General features: G+C 33.7%; 2 protein-coding genes across 2 annotated transcripts; one reads left to right on the top strand and one right to left on the bottom strand.

The window, feature by feature from the left end:
* Nucleotides 1–1,266: 1,266 nt before the first annotated feature.
* LOTGIDRAFT_133988 (hypothetical protein) lies at nt 1,267–9,370 on the bottom strand (the record flags this gene model as incomplete). Its single annotated transcript, XM_009067983.1, has 16 exons — nt 1,267–1,440; nt 1,755–1,832; nt 2,145–2,308; nt 2,751–2,823; nt 3,121–3,204; nt 3,361–3,476; nt 4,054–4,164; nt 4,414–4,573; nt 5,550–5,673; nt 6,295–6,403; nt 6,841–6,985; nt 7,335–7,490; nt 7,871–7,973; nt 8,367–8,494; nt 8,866–8,946; nt 9,299–9,370. The coding sequence occupies 16 exons, from the start codon at nt 9,368–9,370 to the stop codon at nt 1,267–1,269; spliced, it is 1,878 nt and encodes a 625-aa protein (XP_009066231.1).
* Nucleotides 9,371–11,586: 2,216 nt separating this feature from the next.
* Nucleotides 11,587–16,061, top strand: LOTGIDRAFT_236835 (hypothetical protein; the record flags this gene model as incomplete). The annotated part of the gene is made up of 8 exons (XM_009067982.1): nt 11,587–12,369; nt 12,886–12,981; nt 13,352–13,572; nt 13,758–13,978; nt 14,193–14,348; nt 14,508–14,587; nt 14,975–15,140; nt 15,612–16,061. 8 exons carry the CDS (start codon nt 11,587–11,589, stop codon nt 15,707–15,709), a joined length of 1,821 nt encoding a protein of 606 aa, XP_009066230.1. The 3' UTR covers nt 15,710–16,061.
* Nucleotides 16,062–24,471: the final 8,410 nt, after the last annotated feature.

Here is a 24,471-nt window from a genome sequence, read left to right as displayed (position 1 = left end):
ACATTTGAAATTTTTTGAGCGATATCCGGTTTTTCATTCCATTAAACTATAGAATAAGTTAAAAAGAAATGTTTCACGTGCAATAGTTACTATAGTGATGTTTTATATTCTAACTTAGTATTATAGTACGAATAAATATCACGTGACTAATAGTGGATAATAGGGTTTTTCTGTTTCTTAATAGAAAGTTTCATATATCATCAAATTAAATGGTGCATGAGAAGCTAAAAACGATCTAGAGGATAATAGGTTTTTTCTGTGGGCTACAGATAATTTTAAAAGAAAAGATACACTGAATATTGTTAATTTTAAATAGCGCATACCAAAAGCTGTGATGGATTTAGATTTGAAAACTCGGTCAAAGATGGTAATGTTCTTAAAAGTGAAAGCATCGTTTGTTTAGTAAAACACCAAGAGATGCCTATTCGCTGTAGATTGGCGCTTTGTAGATTAAGGCTTGGTTTTTACGATTTTACACGCCCGTAGCCAGACTTGATTGTATTTAGCCAATTTAAATCCTAAATTGATTAACATTCGAATTATTACCAATAAATTAGATACCGTATATTTGCGTGTATAATGCACAGTTTTATAACTTATACAGGGCTTGCCAAACTGGTCATGCGATTGATGGACAAGGGGCAATTATTTAGCCTAGATTGAGAAAATGAAATTATTTTTCAGAAAATATAAAGATTTATAGTGTGAAAACAATTCTTCTGACCACTATGAATCATTGATAACCTGACATCACTTTCTTTTTGTCTGTATAAGGTCCAAGGGCCAAAGTGAAGCAGTAATCTTTCTATCTCTCCATGGTGGGACTGGGGTAACTTGAGAATGGGTGGTTGTGGTTTCCCTCCCCCCTTCCCAGTCTATACTTATAGAAGTTACCACGAAAAGTATAAATAATCCATGTTAAATCATACTTAATTTAAACACGATACATTTATAATTTATTACTTAATAGTGGTAATAGATTGTACAAATACACTCCAAATTACAAATACACTGTTTGAAATGTTGAGCCACAATCCCTTCTGAACTGGTAGATGCCATTCTGCACATTGGTTTGTCCACAAAGATAATAATGTTTAATGTTTAATGTTTATTTAAGTTTTTCAACTTGACATCTCTATTTAAAAAGATACGTATAAGTTATCAAATCAGCCTCCCTTTCAGAGAGTCCACTAAGGTAATAATCCTAATTTGGTATTTGGATTTTTCAAATACAGATTTAATTTATTTCACAAAAAAGCCACTTCTTCAGATTTCTGCGTCTTTCCGTGGTTCTGTTGCAGGAATCGTATCAGGTGAAGGTAAATCACCTTCCCAACCAATCGTTTCTATGGTATTTTTTTCACCAAATGGAGGTGGACCAATTAGTTTCTTGATTTCTTCGTAATTTAAAACTTCTTTTTCTAATAATACACCAGATAGCTGGAAAAATAATAAAATGGAGTGTTCAAGCATGGTGGGCTATATCGTGTCTATTTTTTGGAATTCTGTGTTCCTTGTCACAAAACATCAATGTGGCAAAAGGATGTAAGGATTAAAATCTATCAATTGTATTGTAAGATACTGTTTAATATCTTTGATCTCTTCTACATATATTGTATATTTGCTTGTATAATGCACAGTTTTATTTTGCCCTAAAAAGGCTTGCCACAGGAGGGTGCAGGTCTGTTATCGTCAGGATGTCCGTGACTTTTCAAATATTAAAAAAAAAGCAATATGAGATACTAAGACTGTACCTTATGTAATTTATCTTTATTGGCTTCAAGTAATTCCACTGTTTTAGAGAAAGCGTGAGCTATCATGGCACGTGCCTCCTATAAAAAAAAATAATAATAATTAGCAAAAAATATTTCCCATAACCTCAGAAAATGCAGTCATTATGTTCAGTGGGTTGGTCTGCAAAGTCCAGTACACCAACAATCAAATAATATAACTGTTGAAACCAGGCCAGGTATTCTCAAAACAATCATAGCAATAGGTTATCCTAGAAACAGAGTTTAAAATTAAGACCTTAGGACATCCAAGCACTAAGATCGACCAGGTTCTTCCAATTGCTGACATTAAAAGCCCAATTGATCTCAGATCCTGTCAGTTTCAAGGTCAACCTCAGTTCTCCTATCCATTACCTCATCCATGGTGGCTGCTAATTTTTTACTGTAGGGTTTTCCACCAGTTATAGAACCCTCGGCTTCAGCAGGGAATGCTATAGGTCCAATGTTCTCATTCATTCCGTAAGATCTGATCTGTTCAAATGCCAACTTCGTCACTCTATCAAGGTCATCTCGGGCTCCTAAAAATCACAAGGTTAATAATTCAAATAATCATGACAAATAGCGTATGTTTTATATCAGGTGTTATACATGGGAACCAAATACCATTTTATTATGCATGTCTAAATTGATGAGGTACAGTGTCTGGTGTATTATAAGATGCAGGATTATTGATAAGTTTTTGGTAAAAAAAATAGAAGAACCAGATACATGCTCAGGTCTGCACAGGTCCAGATAGGATGTGGACTGGCATCTTCATCTTTTTGCATTGAAAATCTTACTCCAAATCTCTTCCAAGCATTCAGATGCTGGCCCATTTATTGCCCCTCCTTACATTTAAAATAGGGTAAGAATTGGATGTGAGCCCCCCTTGATAATTGTGGTCACTACTCAATTAATTACAGAAACCACTGTTGAAGCTTGTATAAGACAGTAATCAAATGATATTGATATAACACCTACCAGTAGTAGTCTGATTAAATATTATAACTTCTGCAGCTCGACCTCCTAGTGCCATACACATTCTTTCAAATAACTACAAATAAAACAACAACTAAATATATTGATATAATCAAACTCCACCAATTTCATAGTTGTAAAATCATCATCATGAGAATCATATTTCACTCTCCAAGTAAAATTAAAAGAGAAAAAGGTACATGTTCTGTGCATATGGTTATCAAAATATTTGATTGATAGATGTATTAACGTGTATCATGGCATGTTGTATTATGATATCAGCAGTAAGGGGAAGATTTCAAGGTTTAAGGTTGTAGCATGTAGATTTCACTTCAGTTTTTATAACGTGTTTGAGTTTGGCGTTTTCACTTACCTCTTGTTTACTGTAGAGTTTTTTATCTTGGGGTAGAAACTGAGTAAAACCGAGGGCATTGTTAGTACGAGGCACGATAGATATCTGGAATAATCAAAATTTATGAATATGAAATGAAAAACTTACGTCCTAATGGTTGTGATTTAATTATAAGTTTATGACAAAAAAATGACAACAATTTATAATTTTTGTGGTAAAATGTAAAACTGAGAAAAAAATAAAGCAACTGTATGAACTCACTCTTAATAAAGCATCTGTATATTTCAACATCCAACCAACTAGAGCATGTCCTGATTCGTGGTACGCTACAACTTTCTTTTCTGACGGAGACAATAACCTTGACCTCTTCGCAGCACCTTAATTATAACATAAATTGGTTTGAAATTTGTATGATATATAGAAGTAGGAAGGTAACATTAAAAACACAAGATATATAGATATACTACTTCTAGGTTTATTATATACTACGTATAGGAACACATACAGGTTACATTAAAAACACAAGATATATAGATATACTACTTCTAGGTTTATTATATACTACGTTTAGAAACACATACAGGTAACATTAAAAACACAAGATATATAGATATACTACTTCTAGGTTTATTATATACTACGTTTAGAAACACATACAGGTAACATTAAAAACACAAGATATATAGATATACTACTTCTAGTTTTATTATATACTACGTTTAGAAACACATACAGGTTACATTATCAAGTTTCTTACTCCTTCAGCACACATGATTTTGTTCTTCATTTTGTCTCCAATGATCCAACTTGCTCATTTCATGTCCACTTGTTTGCTAGTAGACTTTAGCTTCTGGACTATAACTTGTAGAATTTCTCTTTATGAATTTAAATTCAGTTTATGGATGGTGAGTATAAGTATATACTAGTTTTTACTAGTTATAAAATAATAAATACCTGCTATAATTCTTTCTAAAGCATGTTGAAAGTCAACAGGTTCTATAATTGTTTTAGAATATCTGGCAGCATGAATGGCAGCTTCATTACATACATTAGCTATATCAGCACCTATTATAATAAATATAACACAATGACATAATCTTAACTTAATTGTACTATGACGTCACTATTGCAAAAGCTGCTGCCTTTGTGATAGCTATGTCATTAAGCGTTAAGTTTTAGTGGAATTGCAGGAACCACAGACATCTGATTGAAAATTGGAAAGGTACAAATTGATGCTATCAGTGTCTCCGATACACATAAAAATGTAAGAAATCTCTTTACAATCTATTTAAGAATAATATCACTACTTGCCACTCATGCCAGGTGAAAGCTGAGCTAATTTAGGTGATAAACTCTCAGCTGACGTTGATGTTTTTAATTTCTTGGTGTACATCTCGAATATTTCCCTTCGTTCTATCATAGTAGGCAGATCTATTGTAATATGTCGGTCAAATCTTCCACGACGTAATAAAGCCTTGAAACAGAACAGTTATTATTTATAGTGAACAGGCCACGTATTCTCAAAACGATCTTAGTGCTAGGATTTCCTAAAATCAATGTTAGAAGATAAGAATCTAGTATATCCTAGAATCAATGTTAGAAGATAAGAACCTAGGATTTCCTAAAATCAATGTTAGAAGATAAGAACCTAGGATATCCTAGAATCAATGTTAGAAGATAAGAACCTAGGATATCCTAGAATCAATGTTAGAAGATAAGAACCTAGGATATCCTAGAATCAATGTTAGAAGATAAGAATCTAGGATATCCTAGAATCAATGTTAGAAGATAAGAACCTAGGATGTCTTAAAATCAATGTTAGAAGATAAGAACCTAGGATATCCTAGAATCAATGTTAGAAGATAAGAACCTAGGATATCCTAGAATCAATGTTAGAAGATAAGAATCTAGGATATCCTAGAATCAATGTTAGAAGATAAGAACCTAGGATGTCTTAAAATCAATGTTAGAAGATAAGAACCTAGGATATCCTAGAATCAATGTTAAAAGATAAGAATCTAGGACATCCTAGCGCGAAGATCGTTTCGAGAATACATGACCTGGAGTTTTATGTCCTACTTTTCTTCCCTGATTCAAACTAATTTTACATCCACTATCAACAGGAATACTGAGCTGTCAAACCAAAATATATAATAAACAATATAAGCTATGTGCACTCTCTGAAAGAGATACCAAGTTGACCAAGCTTAACCAAATAAACATTATTAGCTATGTGGACTCTCTGATGTTACAATAGATTAAATTGATCCTTAATTTCACTAACCAAGAGGGGGAAAGGGTACTCAGTAGACAAAACAAAATATCAACTAACCATTATTAGCTATGTGGACTCTCTGAAAATGATGTCAAGTTGACAAACCTAACAAACATATACACATTATCTATGCAGACTCTCTGAACAAGATGCAAGACTATCCCCCTTGACTTACATTATCTAAAACATCAGCTCTGTTAGTTGAGGCTAACATGATGACGCCTTTATTGGTCTCCATTCCGTCCATTTCTACCAGTAACTGATTCAACGTACTCTCCTCTTCTGAACTACTTGATGGTCTGAAATATATATTCATCAGATAAAGAAAGAAAATCTTACACATTGTTAAAGCAAACTCTAGCTCAAGCTATTCTACAAATCTTTCGAAATTTTCTGACATTCTATTATAAATATTCTGCAGAGGCTTGAACAAGGACCAGCTGATTAAAAAGAAATATAAAAGTTGGAAAGAGGTCAAATGAAATGGTAGATTGACATCCAACATTCTGCATATTTTGACTGATGGAGGACGCCCAATGCTATGCAGTGTACATTGAGGGAAAATTTTTCCAGGATAGCGACAATAGTCTACTAATAGGTAAGGTGAATTCAATTGAATTCAATTCTTTAGAGCATAAGACTTTTGGTGTCATGTGCATTATTCCAGTTCCAATCTCAAGGATCAGCTGGTAGACAAAATCCTGGAAATCCAAGTTGTTATCCTTGTCAAATATTGCCAGTTTCTCCTTGTATTCTCTTTCAGAAACCTTACCGGTAGCATAGCATAGAAGAAGGAAAAAAAGACAATGCAATGCTGTGTGCAATGAGGGAAATTTTATCATGGCAACACCATTTTCCCGCTTCTCTTTCCCAACTTTATAATTAACATGAAAAGAAGTAATAATAATAATAATAGTTACCCTCCGCCACGTTTTCGACCAATGGCATCAATTTCATCAAGATAAACAATACATGGTGCTTTCTTCTTAGCTTCTTTAAATAAATCTCGAACTCTTGCAGCTCCCACACCTTGAAGAAAATGGTACAATTTCAATAAGTCAGAAGCCAAAAACCAATGAGAGCCATCTTATAACAACATATATCAACCAAGTACTAACGATCCAAACCACAAAACAACATTCAAGCCTTCAGCACTGTATTTTTATACTTTAAAGTGGTTGTAAAGAGGTTTTGTTTTATTGTGTGCATCAGGAACACTCATTGCAGGAACCACAGACGTCTGGTTGAAAATTGGAATGATGTGAATTGATGCTATCAGTGTCTGCGATACACATAAAAACTTTAGAAAATCTTTTATAATCTCTTTAGGGTTAAACACTTAAGATTTAGTGGAGTTGCAAGATCCCCAGATTGTAAATTGGAATGGTGTAAATTGATGCTATCAGTATCCCTGATGAATTCTGAAAAGCTGGAACAGATTCTCATGAAAGAAATGACCTTCTTACCTCCTATCATTTCTACAAATTCTGACCCTGCCATGGCTAGAAAGGGTACACCTGCCTCCGAGGCCACTGCCCTGGCTAACAATGTCTTACCACACCCTGGTGGACCTAACAAGATGGCACCTCGTGGAATCTTAGCTCCCAATTCCTGAAATTAAACCAAACGATGACAATAACAAAAGTCTTATTAAATTCAATGTCTCATTTTCAGCACTTTACTTGGCTAATGAAATACATGATGCGTACTTGACACTTGATAAGTGTTCAAACAGGAAGGGACATAATTCTAGTTGTAGCATAGCATGTTTCAACTATTTGGAAATTTAATGAACGTTCTGTTCTGTATCTTATTGGGCTAGTGGATTAATGAAGTGAAAAAAGGGTATAATTCTGTTCGTTTTTCATAAAAAATCTTTGGCCTGAATCGTACATTTTTTAAACACCAATTCTGATATTTTCACAATAAAATTTGATTGTAACAATGAAATGACACGAACCTTGTATCTATCTGGGGTTTTTAGATAATCTACAAATTCTAACATTTCTTGTTTAGCCTCTCTTAGTCCAGCCACATCTTTAAATCTTATAGCTTTATCTTTATTCTGTTGAGACTGGACATCCACTCGAACAAACTTTGCACGCTGCATTCCACCCTGGTAAATAATTGAATAAGGTATGTATGCCAATAATTTTTTTCAGTTATATGATAGATAATCTGAAGAATATCTGTAGCCATTCATCGTTTCCCAATTGGTAACAGCGACCCACAAAAAGATGGTGGTTGTGGGTTCTTGGTTGGAGTTGTTTGATTGTTCCAGTAGATCCAGCATTAAATGGGTAAGAGTTATCCAGGAATGATTTATGTCAAGAATCAGCTGGTAGACAGGATCCTCAAACCTTATTCGTTGTATTTGTAAATGAAACATTGAATAAGTCATCTTTTTGCATGTATAGAGATCTCCTTTAATATAAATTGTTCAGGATGTTACTGTTTTATACCTTTGGGGACTAAATTTCATTAACTTTGACCTACCATCATATCTGTAGGCATCTTTTTCAGACTTCTCCCTAATAACATGAGCACCATGGCCAGAATTCCACACACTATTAACATCGCTCCTATAGATTCTGTAGCTCTGGAATCAAAATTAAAATTATGTTTTGTTTTGTAAATATAAACACACAAAAAGCATGCAAATATGTTCTATGAAACAATGTTATTATTGTGAATCTACCCATTGAAATCACAAGAAATGAACAAATCGGGCTAAACTGTAAAAAAGGTGAATCTTTTTAACTGGACGTTCAAGTTTGAACAGAGTAGCGAACACGTTCCATGTGTGCCGCAAAAATAGTCTGGATAGAATTCAAAATGCTGAAGAAAGAAATATTGAATGTAACATATCTGTTTCCGTGGCGTTCGATTGAGAAACATTCTGAAATGGAACAGACGCAACCTGTTCAGAACTCAACAATCGAGCGCCACACAGATGTTCTAGTAAAATGTCCCGATTTAATATTATATTTACCCTGGTCTCCAATACGATATAGACACCTGATCTTCCACCTTCACTCCAATATCTTGTTCAATCTTTCGAATTTTCTCTTCTAATCTGGTTGTATCAGCCACCTGGAGTCTCATATAGGGGTACAATACCTACAACAACAAAACTCACCTTTACAGCCCTATTGTTCTGTATCTAGTTCTGCTAAGGTTCTGTACCTTATTGAACTAATGAAGTGAATATAACAAAAAACAAAAGGGGTATATTATGGTATAACTCACTTCTTTAATAACAAAGTACATAACGTTTCAACACAATTTACAATATACTCCTTGGCTTTTTGTTATATCTACTCTCCACTTCTAAATGTCGTTCAGATCTTATAATGAAATGAAATCGAGTTTTATATCCAATTGGGCCATATTGGGCCAATAGAATGAAAGTTATCATTCAGTGTGCAATGAGGTAAATTTGGCAAGAACAAAGGTATCTTCAGGTTAGTGTATAAAAAGCTAATATTTACTGGTTTTCCTTGAAATATAGCACCTTGATGTAACTTGATTCTAACTGTATCGTTTCCAGGGACGATGTGGATTTGATCAACCTACAAAATAAATTATCATAGTTAGCAATATACTTGCGGTTGCTTAAAGTTACATTTAGGGGTGGAGATTACATTAAATAATGGAACACAGTTTCATTGTACAATATACAAATATAATACACCTGTTTCAGAGACATTTAGAGAGTAAAGATGTAACTTTGTACTAATGACAAAATTACGAAAGCACAGACACAGGATTTGAAGTTTCTTTGAATTGAAGAAACCAAATGTGTGTCAATAATTCATCCAAAAAATCATTTAGTAACGAAATGAAATAGAGTTTTACGTCCTACTTTTCTTCTCCAGTCAAGGCTAATGAAATGAAGAATTGGATTTGATTTATGGACATTACCTCCCCTTTAAGCATTAAATCTGACACGAACTCGTTCCAGGATAACGTCTTTTCTATTTGAGTATTAACCATCAAGCTAACGAACATGTATAAAACTGTGTACACCATTAAAAACGACAACAGCATCCTTCCTGAAATACACAACAATGGCGTTTATCACAGAAAAACAGACATTGAGCAAATCACACTTCTCTGAAACACGTTCAGTACATAAAAAATACTTGGGGCAGGTTAAATATAAAATGAATGGAGTTATACATCTTGTTGTTCTTCTCAAGTGTTGGCTGATGAAATGAAATGTAACGTAAATTCTTTTAGACATTTCTGTTATAACAAGCTCAATCTCTGAAGTAAACATACCTTATCGTGTCATGATCGGACCATCTAACCTCCCATTCTCTGACCCCTCACTCTCCTTATAATCAAATGAACATACCTTGTCTACTACGTCTCTCATCTTGGTTTTCATCATCCTGTTTCTTATCATCTTCGTCACGATTTCTCTCATCATTCTGACGTCTGCTTGATGTACTAAAACACCGACTTCCTGTTAAAAAATATGATTATAATTCTGGATTTATACGTACATTGTATACAAACAAATTCCTGTAATTATAATACTTTGTGTAAATTTCCAGAGTACAAAAATATTTTCATTATTAAATGCATACATAGGCTACTAATTTTACGTAAAAATGTTGAAAATGGAAGAATTTAATTTTAAAGGGCAATACCTGATCCCAACAAATTGGTTAATTCTCTACTGCCATAGAAACCAGAGCGTTGTAGAATCTTGCCAAGAGCCTGAACTTCTTCTCGGAAATGTTGAATCTCCTGAAGTAAAAATAATTTTGAGTCTGTACTTGCTGGCGTACAATCCAATCAAATTGCTGCATTCTGGAAACAAGACAGATGACCACTGCAGTCAAGGTATAAGTGTGAAGTTAACAATAGCTTGACATTGTGAAGATGGAAGACCAAAATGACAGTAATCTTAAGAATTTCGGTTGTGTCCCGCAAAAGATGGAGAATTTCATCAATCTACAATATCTCAAATCATCTTACCCTAGGTCTCAGTTTTAAACCTCTAACCCTCGAAATAGTTGTGAAGCTTTTTTGTAAGTTCTGGCAATTTTGACAATTTAATGATCCATTTTTTAATGAATTCACGACACAAGTTTGAATTATTCTGTTAGATAGTAACTTCTTCATTGTTGAAACATTCGACGACATCAACAAGTTTGCCATTTTATATGTCTTAAATACCGGTATGTTTTTCTTTTTCTACTGCTTCAGTTCTGAAAACATAAGAAAGATGAAAAAAGTCAAAAGATAACTTGTCAAGTTAGTAACACAACTTGACCAATATTAGTAAAATAATCTTTAAGTGGAATAGCCAATCAAACACAAATATGAATGTTAATAAATAATATGCAATGGATTGTGTCTTTCAAATCTCTTAATGGAATAAAAACGTTGTTAAAATAGGAGAAAGTACTGTTCTTAATACGGTGGTCTAAAATATCGTGTTAACCATCTACAATAACTCGTCTACAATATTGAGTTAACTCATCTATACAAATTATTGAAATAAACGACATGTAGACAGGTTGATTGGTATTCGTTTCAGTACCACAAGCTGTAAGTCTTCTGATAACTTGTACCGGTATCAGAAAGGCTGGATATTTATTCCCAACAAAGACAAGGACATCAACTAGTTGTGTAGCAAAGGGATGGACTTTAAAAACTTGTGCTTCATTGTCATTGCATACTGTGAGTAAGATGATGCAAAAATTGGATAAAACTGGGGTCAGCACTTTTTATATTTTCCAAAGATCTAAATGTTTCCCTACATTAAATTGATCAAGTAAAACCTAATAATTCAATATAATAAGCCAAGTCGTTAGACGTGATTCAATACTAACAATGGATTTCCTCACTTCGCTTCAAAATCGCCAATCATTGTAGAAATTACGTAAAAGTTCAAAACATTGCAGCCATCTTTAAACTGAAAGTAGAGGTACATTCTTTAAAGCTCTTTTGATCTCTGAATCTGAGTACATTTCTCCTGAATTTTGATGGAGATTTTTAACCCTTTTCTAACCTATTTTGAATTGTATGTTTTTCACAATGGAAAGGGCCTACGAAAAGATGTATACAAAACTTCCTTAAGACTTTAGGTTGTATTCAGAAATGAGCTCAAAGGAGTTTTCATTATTGCTTGAGAATTATAGTCCCGATTATACCAGTTCTATATTTTTAAGACTTGATCAACCAAGGCTACAAACATGGAGTCCAATGAAATTTCCGAGTGTCCAGTTTGCGGCGAATCCTTCGCAATGACGTCCATTGAACAACATGTCAATGAATGTCTAAATGCGGCGGACAACACGACTCAGCGATCAAGAAAAAGAAAATCTTCAGAACTGAGTTCAACAGCGTGGGGATGCCTCCGACCACAAACTAACCAAAACGAAACTGAAAGTAGTGAAACTGTCAACAAAAGACATAAAATCAATGTGGGGTCTGAAAATCCCAGATCGGACTCGCCAATCGTTATTGAAGAAGACAGTCGTAGTTCTGGATCTCCAGACATTTTGGTAACGGATTCAAGCAATGTGAATGACAAATCTTCATCAGAAGACCAAACGTCAACTTCAGATTCTAGGTCCAAATCTACCACCAACTCGAACACCAAACAAACTTCATTTTTTCAAAAAAAGAAATTGGAGATGAACGGGGACAAAATGCCTCAATCTAAAAGTCAGGGTATCGAAATTCTGAGTAGATCTAGTAACCCTAGCCCAGTTCAACAGGTTGAAAGTTCATCAAGCTCTTCTAGTTCCAACCTCAAGCAATCAACATTTAATCCATTTTTTCAAAAGAGATCCACGACTACGGACACCAAAAAAACATCATTTAAGCCATTAGCAGAGCAGATGCGACCGTCATCTCTGGAAAGATACGTGGGTCAGGAAAAAGCAGTGGGGAAGAAAAGTATGCTACATTCCTTGTTGCTAAGTGACCATATTCCATCCATGATATTGTGGGGTCCACCTGGTTGTGGAAAGGTAGACAGTTTTTATTTCAAATTGCTGTCAGCTGTAATCGAGCAAAGATTCTAAATGTAAATACGAATTGTCTGACTAAGAGAAGCAAACCTTCTCAATTTTATTAGGATTAGATAACAATTTTATCTGTTTTGTTTTCTCATTTATTTTTGTCTCCTTTGTAATCTAACAACTTTTCTACCCAAGTTTTGTTCCAATAACATTTTTATAATCAATCAAAGCATGTCATGTTGGACCTGTTTCTTGATCACAATGAAAAATTGCGGAGAGCAAAACTCAAAGAAGCTGTCATATTTGGATATATAACAGGCTGTGCATGTTAAAATTCCACCGTCCTGGCAAATGCACACATATTAGCCCACATGGTGAAGAAAAGTATGACACCATTCATTTCATTTCATTTGTGGCATTTTTCAGACAACACTGGCTAGAATAATAGCAGCTCAATGTAAAGAAAAGGGGAATTCTAAGTTTGTCCAGTTGTCAGCGACTACGTCTGGTGTTAACGATGTCAAGGAAGTTATTAAGGTAGCCAAAAATGATCAGAAAATGTTCCGGCGTAAAACTGTTATGTTTTTAGATGAAATTCACAGATTTAATAAAACACAACAGGTGACAGGATATATAAATAATTAATTGACATCTGATGTTAGGGATGCAAAGTTTTTCATCAGGACAACTGTGATTAACCCTTTAAACAATAGCTTGTCTTACTGGTCACATAATTTCTTGAAACTTAACCCCATCACTATTGGAGTGGCCATTACAAAGTTATGTCACATATGTTAAGGCTGTAGGCTTTTAGTCATAATTCCTGGGAGTTTGAATCTTGCTGAAATTAGGACAAATTGTTTATTCTAAAGTCAGTAAGTGGATAAGTGGATGGTTGTCTGCAGGAAACAAAAGTTAAAAACCTTTACAACTTTTTATGTAACCAGTGCGGCCAATTCTTTTTCGACAAATTGCGCTTCATTATTTCCAGGATTCTCTTCTTCCTCATGTTGAAGATGGTACGATAACATTAATAGGAGCTACCACAGAAAACCCTTCCTTTCAAGTCAACAGCGCCTTATTAAGTCGATGTAGAGTTATTGTTCTTGAGAAGTTGTCGACGGAAGCGTTGAAGACAATATTAATACGAGCCGTAGAGGAGTCGGGAGGGATGATATTTCAATCAGAAGATGAAATGGATAACAGTGAAAGGTGAGATTAGGAATTTGTTCCCCTTGATCTTGACTCTACAGCAATGAGAACTATGGGTACTAAGGCCATCATCAGGAAGATTTAACAGGAAAACAGTAAACACTAAAAGCTTGATTTGGACCAACTTCACATCTGAACTTATTTACAGAACCCTAATTAACGATTCTTAATGTAATTAATTCCAGTTGTGAACCAAGTGTTTGGGTAGCCGACCAAGCTCTAGAAGTGCTGGCAAACCTGTGTGATGGTGATGCTAGATCGGCTTTAAACAGTCTCCAGATGGCGTTACAGTCACAGATAGCTGAGTGTAATAACGGCACCAATGAAAATAAGGATGTTGCTATAGTAACTGTTGAACATGTTAAAACCAGTTTACAAAGATCGCATATCACATACGACAAAACAGGTGAAATTTTAAGTTTAAAAATATTCATAAATTTGATATAGCAGAAATATATCAGAAACGTGTCCAAAAAAATAGTCCCTATAAGCTTTCATGGATTATATTTGTCCATTAACAGCTAGGTTGATATCGAATTTCATTATCTAAGTCATGTGTTAAAATCACAAGATGATCTGCTGTCAATTGAGTCTATTAGAGATCTGTCGTCTGTTTCCAGGTGAAGAACACTATAACACAGTATCAGCGTTACAGAAATCAATACGAGGCAGTGATGATAGTGCTGCCCTCTATTGGTTGATGAGGATGTTAGAAGGGGGAGAAGACCCACTGTATATCGCTAGACGATTGGTTAGAACAGCTAGTGAAGATATTGGTAATAGTTTTCACTTGCTTAAACAAAACATTCAAAAAATACTTCTATAATGTTACAAATGCAAAACACATACATACGCACATCAAATATGGGACTGACCTTGATAAGGCAAGATTCAGTTAACCCAGCCTTGTACAGATAATTTGTTATATCTTCCAGGATTGGCTGATCCTCAAGCTTTAAACCAATCAGTAGCAGCGTTTCAGGCGTGTCATTTTCTTGGTATGCCTGAATGTGGGGTGAGTTGTAATATTGTTTTCTAAATCTTTTTGCTACCTCTACTTTTCCTGTCTAACAAGTTGTACATGTTCCAGATTCTTTGACTTTTCTAAGTCTGATGGAGAAAATTTGTTTTGAAATTTTATTTTTGTGCAATTACCCTTAATCTTGTGCCGTTTGCATGAGCTCTAGGTGTCTCAGTGTGTCAGACGCTTTCTCCTTGATCTAGGGATCACTCAACAATTGGTTATTGACACTATCCTGGCAAAATTTCCAACATGTTTCACTGCATAGCATCGCCCACATCAACATCCATTAACAAACTAAGTACCCAATAGTAAGATGTGTAATTCCACTTTACTTGCCCTTCTCAAGTACCAATGACTCAAAACATTGTACATTTTCAGGTTATTCTAGCCCAATGTGCAGTCTATCTAGCCAGAGCACCAAAGTCAGTTGAAATCACTGCAGCCTATTCTAAAGTCAAGAAATGTATTCAAGAACACGAAGGACCTTTACCTGGTGTTCCTCTTCATCTACGTAATGCTACCAGTAAACTTAATAAATCTCTAGGTTAGTAGGTAGTGAATGTAAATTGGAGTTACTTCCCTTTGTTCATGAACAGTTAGAGAGGGTTTAAGATCAAGTTTATAAAGGAGTAACACAGATGAAATTTAGAGTTGATATTTACAGTAATCTGATTGGATAATAAGACTAGAAATTAAATCAATTTTGATTATCGTCCAATCAGATGACAATAATTTATTCACCATCGTGGTTTTTCCTAAGGGCCCTTGAATACTGTTTTTGGATTATTATTTTTTGGATGAACAAATTGTCCACTATCTTGTCAATTTTGGTTTTGTAACTCTTATCATTTTGAAAAGGCAGGCTTGTCAAATTACAGTTGTATCTATACCACCAGCCTGTCAACCATTGCTGCATGTTTTAAAGAAATTTCCTCAATTTTCATGGTGCTGGTTTTTCATGGTGCTGTTTGAAAAATGTTGATGTTTTGATGGTTTTTGATGATTTATGTTGCAGGATATGGTAAAGGATATAAATATAACCCAGCGTTTAAAACACCTGTAAAACAAGACTACCTTCCAGAAGAGTTGATTGGTACAAATTTCTTTACCTAATACATGGATTGCTAACAAACACTGGATATTTTAACGTATTTGTGATATCATCGAGGAACAATTTATTTGGGGATATTTTGTGACAATGTTAATTGTGGACAAAATTCCAGTAAAACAAGATAATGCAGATTCTCCATATCTCTCTAGGGATCTATTTCCAAATCATTCATTGGAATCAATTGTGTGGCAGCAGAACAAGACTACCTTCGCAGAGTTACGATACCTCAGCAGCATTATTATGGTAGCATTATGTTTGTATGCAAGCCAATTCATTGGTTGTTATTTTGGGCTAAACGCTTGTATATTTATATTTTTTCTAAGTCAAGAAACCTCAATAAGAAACTATTTGTAAATTATTCGTTAGATTGAATTTTTGTGGCAGCGTTATCTGAATATACATCTCATTCATTGCCCAGATTTTCTGACTAAACTATCTTTCAAAGACCAACAAGGAACTAATTGCAACTCGTCAACGTTGAAATGTGATATTACATTGATGCATATTGTATATTTAGATAGAGACCTTCATCATTTCCCCATCAATTATATTACAGTGAACATTGATAGTGACAATCTGTCAGATTATGGAGAGAGTCTTAGTGTTAATAACTGACTCGGGATATATATATCTAAAAAACACTGTTGAATTGTTGATCGTAATAATCAGAAGTCATTTCACAGAGTTTAATGCGCTTCTCAGTATCATGTATCATAGCAACTGTCACTGACAATTGCTTGAGTGTCATAAACATACATATTGATCAGTACAACTGTCCTTGCTAATAGAAGTTTTAATAATGCAATAATATACCTATCTACGTGTATATCTGTTTCTCATGCAAAAACAAACAACATTGTGACAATGGTTGATTATCAGAAGCACACATGTGGAAGTTCCATATTGCTTATATACATGTCCTTATCTGTTTTTCATCTAAAAACTCTACATCAATGGGTTGATTATCAGAAACATTCATGTGGAAGTGCCAAATTGAATAATAAAAGTGAACGATTCTGGTAACTAGGTGAGGCTCCAAGTTTCTTTTGATTAATGTTATGACTGGCTGTTGAATTTAAAAAAAATGAGCCGGAGAGTGAAAAAAAACATGTAAAAAATAAACCAGAGTTTGATGAACAAAAGAGCACAGCGACCTTGTTACAAGCTGTGATAAAAAAGATGTACTCAGTAACATTAGGTAATAAAGTTTGATTAATCTATGACATGCAGAGAAAGTAAAAATGAATTTAAAGTGGAGCTGTTGAGTGAACTTATATTTTATTCTGAACAATGGGACATTAAGCCGTTTCCAGCTGTAGTCAAAAATATAGAGAATACTTGATTAGCTATTTATAATATTATATATCAGTCAGTTAGAATATTGTGTTTTTACATGACAAAGTTATGTTTAGTAACATCTATCAAATGGTCGATGTGGGTTCTAATCTTGATCAGCACTCTGATCGAAACTCTGACAACCTTGAGTTAGTCATCTTCACTCATAATTCCAGTTGACCCAGCTGTGAGTGGGTACGGATAATTTGAGAAAAGATCAATGCTGAGAGGTTTGATCAAGGAACAGCTGGTAGAAAGAATCCTTGTGAATCTAAGTTGTTATCCATGTAAAATCAATCCCAGATTTTGCTCAGGACATGAAATCCATGAAGTGTACGGTTCTTTATTTTTTTTTTTGAAAGACATTCAGCTGCTTATGCCCAAAATATCGAGATACCATGATTAGTTATGTTGATTATCTAAAAAGAATGACTCACCCAGTCTCATGTAGCATCAGGTGTTTTAGAAGATTAAGCATGCTGTGCTATGTTATTTTGAATTGTAGGGCATTTAACTTGTGTTCCTTTCTTCTGTATGAAAAATATCAAGATAGTTTATTAGCTATATATGTTATTATTCGAACAGATACATCGTTGTGGTACATCTTTAATATTAATCTTTAAATCCTCTAGGTAGACTTCCTCATGTTCTTACTTACTTGAGCTTCAATATTTCACATTTTCCTTAAAAAGGTGAATTACTTGTCCAGATTTCTTTTCAAAAGTAAATTGGCATCTTGTTTATTGATCCATTAAGATGATAAAATTGTGACTCAAGTGTTTAAAATGCCCATCAAGGTTGCTTTGTTCAGGGTTTTTCTTCCGAATAGTGAGTGTAGAAGACAAAAGGAAGAAAGACAAAAGAAGTTTTGATCTGTACTTGATCTCAACCTGTCTCTTTAAGGAAGCAGGTGAAAATTTAATGATTTTACTGTCTGTGGGGTGTGAATCAGGCACTATTTTTAACTCTGTGTATTATTAATTAATTATAAGTAGAGACTCCCTACTAACAGTGTAATGTTCAGGGCCACGTAAAATCTTACGATCAATTTTCTCATTAGTATGGTATTTCTCCAAGTCGAATCTAACATTTACAAAAAATTCTATTTGTAAGATTTTTTTAGAACGGGGACCAGTTTCTTCAACATGTTTCTACTGTGTTTCACTTTAGCAGCTAAAACTTGTTCACATGATTTTCATTCTGACCAATCAACATGCTTTTTACAGTGTGTTTTGTTGAATTTAGCACATACAATCCGTAGCCCAATAACTCATGAGTAATAATGTATAATGAGCATCCCCTCTTACAGGAAATGATTCTTCTGGTTACTTAAAATTCATCGTCTCATATCTAGCTATTTGGATAAAGTCACCCACTGTCACATCAATTTATAATATCATAAAGATGTTTGATTTAAATGACAAAGGATTCATTCCCTTTGAAAAATATCAGAATGAATCTTTCACTTTTTTTCTGTGGGTGGCGGAAAATATAAAAAAAAGTTGTCTGAGGACTCTTTGAGTTACAACATAATTCTTTAGGTTCTGATTTATTATTTCAATTTTCTAAGAACCACAACATCCAGATTGGCATTTCAATCAGATTTAATACAAAAATCAATGTACTTTTAAAATGATAGAGCGTCTGCTACTGTTATATTTTCTATCTATTATTCATGTAGTTCTGCTCTAAACTTACTCTAAGATCGGAAATTAATTGTCTAGATGTTTCACAATATTTCATTTGTTCAATAGTACAAAGTTTTGACCTCAATTTTGAGAAGATAGCATACTTTAATTATCTATATACAAAATCCTTTACAAGCAAAACTATTCTGTTTATCAATAATATCATGACTAAATCGAGAGCAAAAATTGTATACTAGTGAACTCTTCAAACTAGTTCACTTCTGACCACCACCTATACTTAAAGAAATTGTAAAGAGGTTTTCTAAACTTTGTATATGTAAATAGAAGCTATGAATGGCCCTGATACAATATTAAAAAGCTAGTTAACCATAATACAACTTTTTTCAAATTGACTGAAACATGCCATCCTTTGTCTGTCATATTGCATTAGATTTGCAAAGTTCAAAAAATTGTAACAGATAATTCAAAATGAAGGTTCAGTTCCTGATTCATTTTGACATTTTAAATACAGTTATTACAGAAAACTTTTGACATAAAAAAATTGACATGTCAGAAATATAACAGATGTCAAAAAGAAAAACTGATTAAGATTAAAAAATCAATAATGATGAGTCAGCAAGTAAAAAATAAATAAATTTCACCGAGATATTTCTACAACTTATTGTTTCTTAGTTACATCAGGCCTTAAGCTACAGGGGGGCAATCTGATAAAATGAATTTCTCCCCCTGAAAAAATTCTGACAACCGACCAATTTCAATACAGCAAGTAAACACCAGGCTGGTGATGATATTAAATGGGATTTTCATGGTCCACATTCCTGCTCCTTCATAGGTATAATGATGATGGGCCCTACAATGTCAAGTTCTGCCAGGACTAAGAAAGGATCTGTTAAGAGTGATATCAGCCCAGTAGTTCTCGCTCACTCTCTGGGACTGGATTTGTCCACAATGCACCATATTCAAAGTTATTTTTTTCCAATTCAACATTCATTTCAGAGAATCTACTTTGCTCATAACATTTCTTGGGCATTTCGCCTCGTCTATTCAGTATCTTCACATATTGTTACTTATATGATGTTTTGTCAAGTATTGCACCCTTTTCAGAGAGTCCACACAGCTAATAATGTGTATTTTTATATGAGACAGGTATGAGTCAGTCCAAAAAAAGTCAAATTAACTTTACTAAATAAAAAAATATATGTTGAAACCTACAGGGTTAATATTAGGGTGGAGTAGCAAACATTTCACATGTCAAACTTAAAATTAGCCTTAAAGGAAATGTGAAAAGGTTTTCTAAACTTTATTGTGTATCAGGGACACTGATAGCATTGATAAGTATTATTCCAAGTTTCAGATGAATTTCTGTGGTTCTTACAATTCCACTGAAATATCTAAGTGTTTGATGACATCTACTATAAAAGCTACTAATGATATCGAAGGGCCTTCTTGCTTGTGATGTCATAAAACGCTTAGTGGAATTGTAAGACCCTAAAAATTGACTGAAACTTGATAGTGAGTTTTATGGACAATGATTTCCCCAAATTTTTTACCCTAAACTATAACACGTAACCTTATACCATGAAACTACTATACTTGGAAATTCTACTGAACGAGTCGTGTCATATCAATAGGTAACTGATGGGGATATGAACAATTTTGGAATTTCCACTTTTAGTTTAGAAGTTTCTAGAAGCTTGAGAAGTTAACGCCCACTCCTACTATTTGACCTGACCTGCAGTAAAATAACATTGTAACACCTGCACCTATTATTTACCTTGATGGCTTAAAATAAACTCAGATACAATGTATTTACAATGATTAGTCTTCATGTGCTTTATCAGCTTCTCTGATTCATCCTATGTTACACATGTAACAAAAAAATGGCTTAAAGGGATTGTAAAGAGGTTTTCTAAATTGTTTATGTGTATCGGGGACACTATTAGCATCAATTTGTACCATTCCAATTTTCATTCAGACATCTGTGGTTCCTGCAATTTCACTAACACTAAGCATTTTATGACATCATTTACTGCGACGGGCCGTATATGAAATAAAGCATATTTGAATCACAGACGTCTAATTGAAAATGGAATGGTGCAAATTGATGCGATCAATGCCCCCGATACAAATCTCTACAATCCCTTTTATCATACCAAAGTTAGATGTTCAAGTGACAAAAATTTGCTGACTCATTCAAGATGGAACTCGATGTCAAAACCAAGTGAAATGAGAAGAAATGTTTCCACAAGCTACTAAGTATATACATGTATCAGAATTTATTAATAAGTTTATTCATCCTAAACTATTAATGTTAGAAACTATTAAACAGGTTAACATATATCACATTATTTATACATTTATTCATTCTAAATAATAGGCTATGACAGTATAGTTGTCTATCTATACAGAATAAATACTATTGACATAGTTGCCTCAAGTAAACAAGTTTTATGTAGAAAGAGAAAGCTCTCAATGTCAAACCTCGCTATATGTCATAACACAATATATGTTTACAATTAATTCAGGGCTCCTCAAGTCAAGTAATTTCAGCTAGGGGTTGCTGTTCCTAATTTTTTCAGATCAACATTTTGCAGTTTTTCACTTTTTTTTCAAGCTGTTTAACATATTAAATATAAAAAATATTTGAACTGTTTGGCTAATTTTCAACTGAGAGAAACTTTCTGACCAACATTTGACTTTTCTTAATCATATCTATTCCATTTGAGTTTTACGAACTTTTTTTTTTTTCATTTCAGTTTTTGTTTATTTCAACGGCAATAAGTTCAATGACTTACTTTATCCAAGTTTTCTTAACAAATTATTCCTGATTATTCAGAATAAATTCCACAGAAATCTGTTATTTGTCTGATTTATAAAACTATATTTAGCTCTAGGAATAATAGATAATAATAAAACCATTACATCTCTAAGCTTATAGAAAGGGGATTAATGGCTATCTGCCAGAGAGCCCACTGACAGCTGTCAAGTCATACCTTAAGAAATTTTTGTTAATTATTTGATTTGCTGTTATTTCATATTATTTTTAAGAATTGATGTTGAAGTCTAAGCTGTCATGTCAGATCCATAGACAATTGATTTTGTTATAATATTTATAGTAATAACTGCAAGATTTTCGTTCATGTTTAAGAATAGCTGTTGAAGAGTATAATGTTGTCATGTCAGTTGCATAGAAAACTGATGATAGTTATAAATTCTTAATAACTGCACATGACAATGTCAATGATGTTCTGGAAGTGGCAGTGACAGCCGTCTCAACTGTCACAGTTCATACATGTTATTTTTATAGGCCAGCAGTTAAACTGTTTAATCTCATCTTGTTTGTACAATTATTCAGATTGCTGAAATTAAAGCAAACCATAGAAGAAATCTTGTATTTATTCAGAATTCCCCACAAACTAAAAAAAAGGCAATAAAATCCCTTAAATTTTTTCATTGACAATGACATACGACAATGTGGCTTTGTCAGATAACCTAAGCCGTCTGTTATTTAGTTCCACCTCTTTCACAACAAAGACAGGCATAATCAATAATCAACCTTGAAGGATTGAAAGATAAATCCTAAAACAGCCTTCACATACTTCCGATTTCGTGTCACAACGTAGCCAAACTTTATTTATACAAATTCATCGAAATATCCAACTATTTGGCGAAGAAAATGTGCAGTTTTTACTTGGAAATTAATAATCCTGAAAATAACTTCACTTCGGACGCCATTTTGTGGTAAAACTAGTTCCTGACCAATGAAAATGGTTTTTACTCCGTCAAAGGAAATGGTCGATAAACCAATCAGAGAGGGCTTTCACCCCGCGTAAAGTCGAACAAATACGTCCTTCGAAGGTGAGTACTCTCATAGAATTGTCAATATCTATTTTTATGGTGCATAATAATTAAAATAATCGACAAATGTCGAAAGCCGAAATGTTCAGCTTCAGAATGGCATAATTTTCATCAAAATCTGAGGTAAGGTTTTCGAGAAATTGACTGAAATGTTTGTTTACTATTTCGTCAGAACACCATGCTGGCTATCAAAATGGCAGGGAGCTGGCGTCTTTGTTTTCGTATTTTCTTCTATAAGATCAGTGCGTCATTTTTAGAGATGGACGTCTTATTGTTTGAGAGGGTAAAAGGTGATTTCTTCCCTTTGTATTGCAGTGCATGTCAATTGTGTTGTTTGAGTGAAATTATGAAAAACTGTTTCCATAATCAAATATTTTCTGCACATCTCATCTATTTTCTAAATTTTTTAATTCTATCTTCTTCATCATGACTTCAGTATGCCAGTTCTTCGATCTCCCTTTCCTATCTTCTATATTTCCACTCCCACAGCTTCTGAGCATATTTGTGGTTTAATGACCTGGTCATGGCCCTATTGAATGTCATTGCAAAGTTAGTAATCATAGTTTTATCTTGAAAAACATAAACTCCTTTTGTACAGGATTGGTTTTTGAAACCACAATATCCTTGTAAGTAAGTGTAAATTGAGCCTAAAGGTTTGATCTTGCATCAAGCCAAGGAGGGGATGAAAGCTTTCGTCATAATGAAGCAAGTAGGGATTGCCCCCAACTGAACACATAGTTACGGTTATAATTCCCAAGGTTCATCAAAAGTTTACACCATTGATTAGGATAGATGTTTGCTACGGTACTTCAATAAATTACTGGAATTTGAAATTGTGAAAAATTAGTTCACGAAGCCATGATTTAATTCATTTGGATGTGAAGTTGTGTCCAAAGTAAGATTTAAGACTCCATTTTATTGCATATCTTGTGTGTTAAAAGTAGGTGACAGGAATTGATAGCAGCACTGGTTGTGGCATCAAACTTCTTTACCTTGAGAAGTCAAATCCATATCACCTAACTGCTTAGCAGACAATAATCAAACAGGCTACCATGTCCAACAGAGCTATTTCACTATGAAAGATAATGTAATTTTGTTGCCCACAATTTGTTGAATAGTTTTCATTTTCAATCCTGCGGGCTTTAATTTCTATTTGACAAATAAATCCTTAGGCTGGTCCTAGGCATGTTCTATCATTGAGGCTTAATAGAATACCATAGACATTGCTCAAGGAACAAATGAGAGTTGAATTGGAATTTAAAGTGCTGAAAACTAGAAAATCTTAACAGAATTCTTATAATTTAAAACGTTGTGTTTGTTTCTTATAAACAGCTTACAGATGATGTAAAAATCCTAAACCTAAATTTATACTGAACTCAATATTGGAGAAAGAATTTTCTGATTTTCTAAAATAATTGTTCCATAGATTTCTCACCAATTTAGTCTAAATTGAGAACTGGATTTTTTGTTAGAAAATTGAAAGTAGACTCTGTCGTGATTAATTTGAGATGTATCGAGAGAAATTGTAGACAAATGGTGGTAATAACATGGAAAAGGAACAAATTGTAGCAATTTCAACACATCGATTGAATTTTCTTTCCAAATAATACAGGGTTTGTTTATATAATTTGATTTCAAGGCTTAGTAAATGTTAGTTGAATTCTTCAGTCTGATGGCAAGATGCCAAGTTTCATAACACACTGATAAATAAGCCCTATTTAATTAGGTCATATTACTTGGGGGATATTAATAATAGTCTTTATTAGTTTTAAACTAACATGGTAACCACTGTAGGCCGAAGATTAGATAGGTATGCTTTATCAGAATATTGACTTTATCAGAATATTGACTTTCGTTTATCTGATTAGGATCGATAAAACGAAATGATTTGACAATTTATAGTAGGTCATTTTAATATAACC

The sequence above is a fragment of the Lottia gigantea genome (assembly GCF_000327385.1).
Source record: "Lottia gigantea unplaced genomic scaffold LOTGIsca_88, whole genome shotgun sequence".
Classification (NCBI taxonomy): Eukaryota; Metazoa; Mollusca; class Gastropoda; family Lottiidae; genus Lottia; species Lottia gigantea.
The sequence above is the reverse complement of the archived record's forward strand: the minus strand, read 5'-3'. Positions and strand labels throughout refer to the sequence as shown.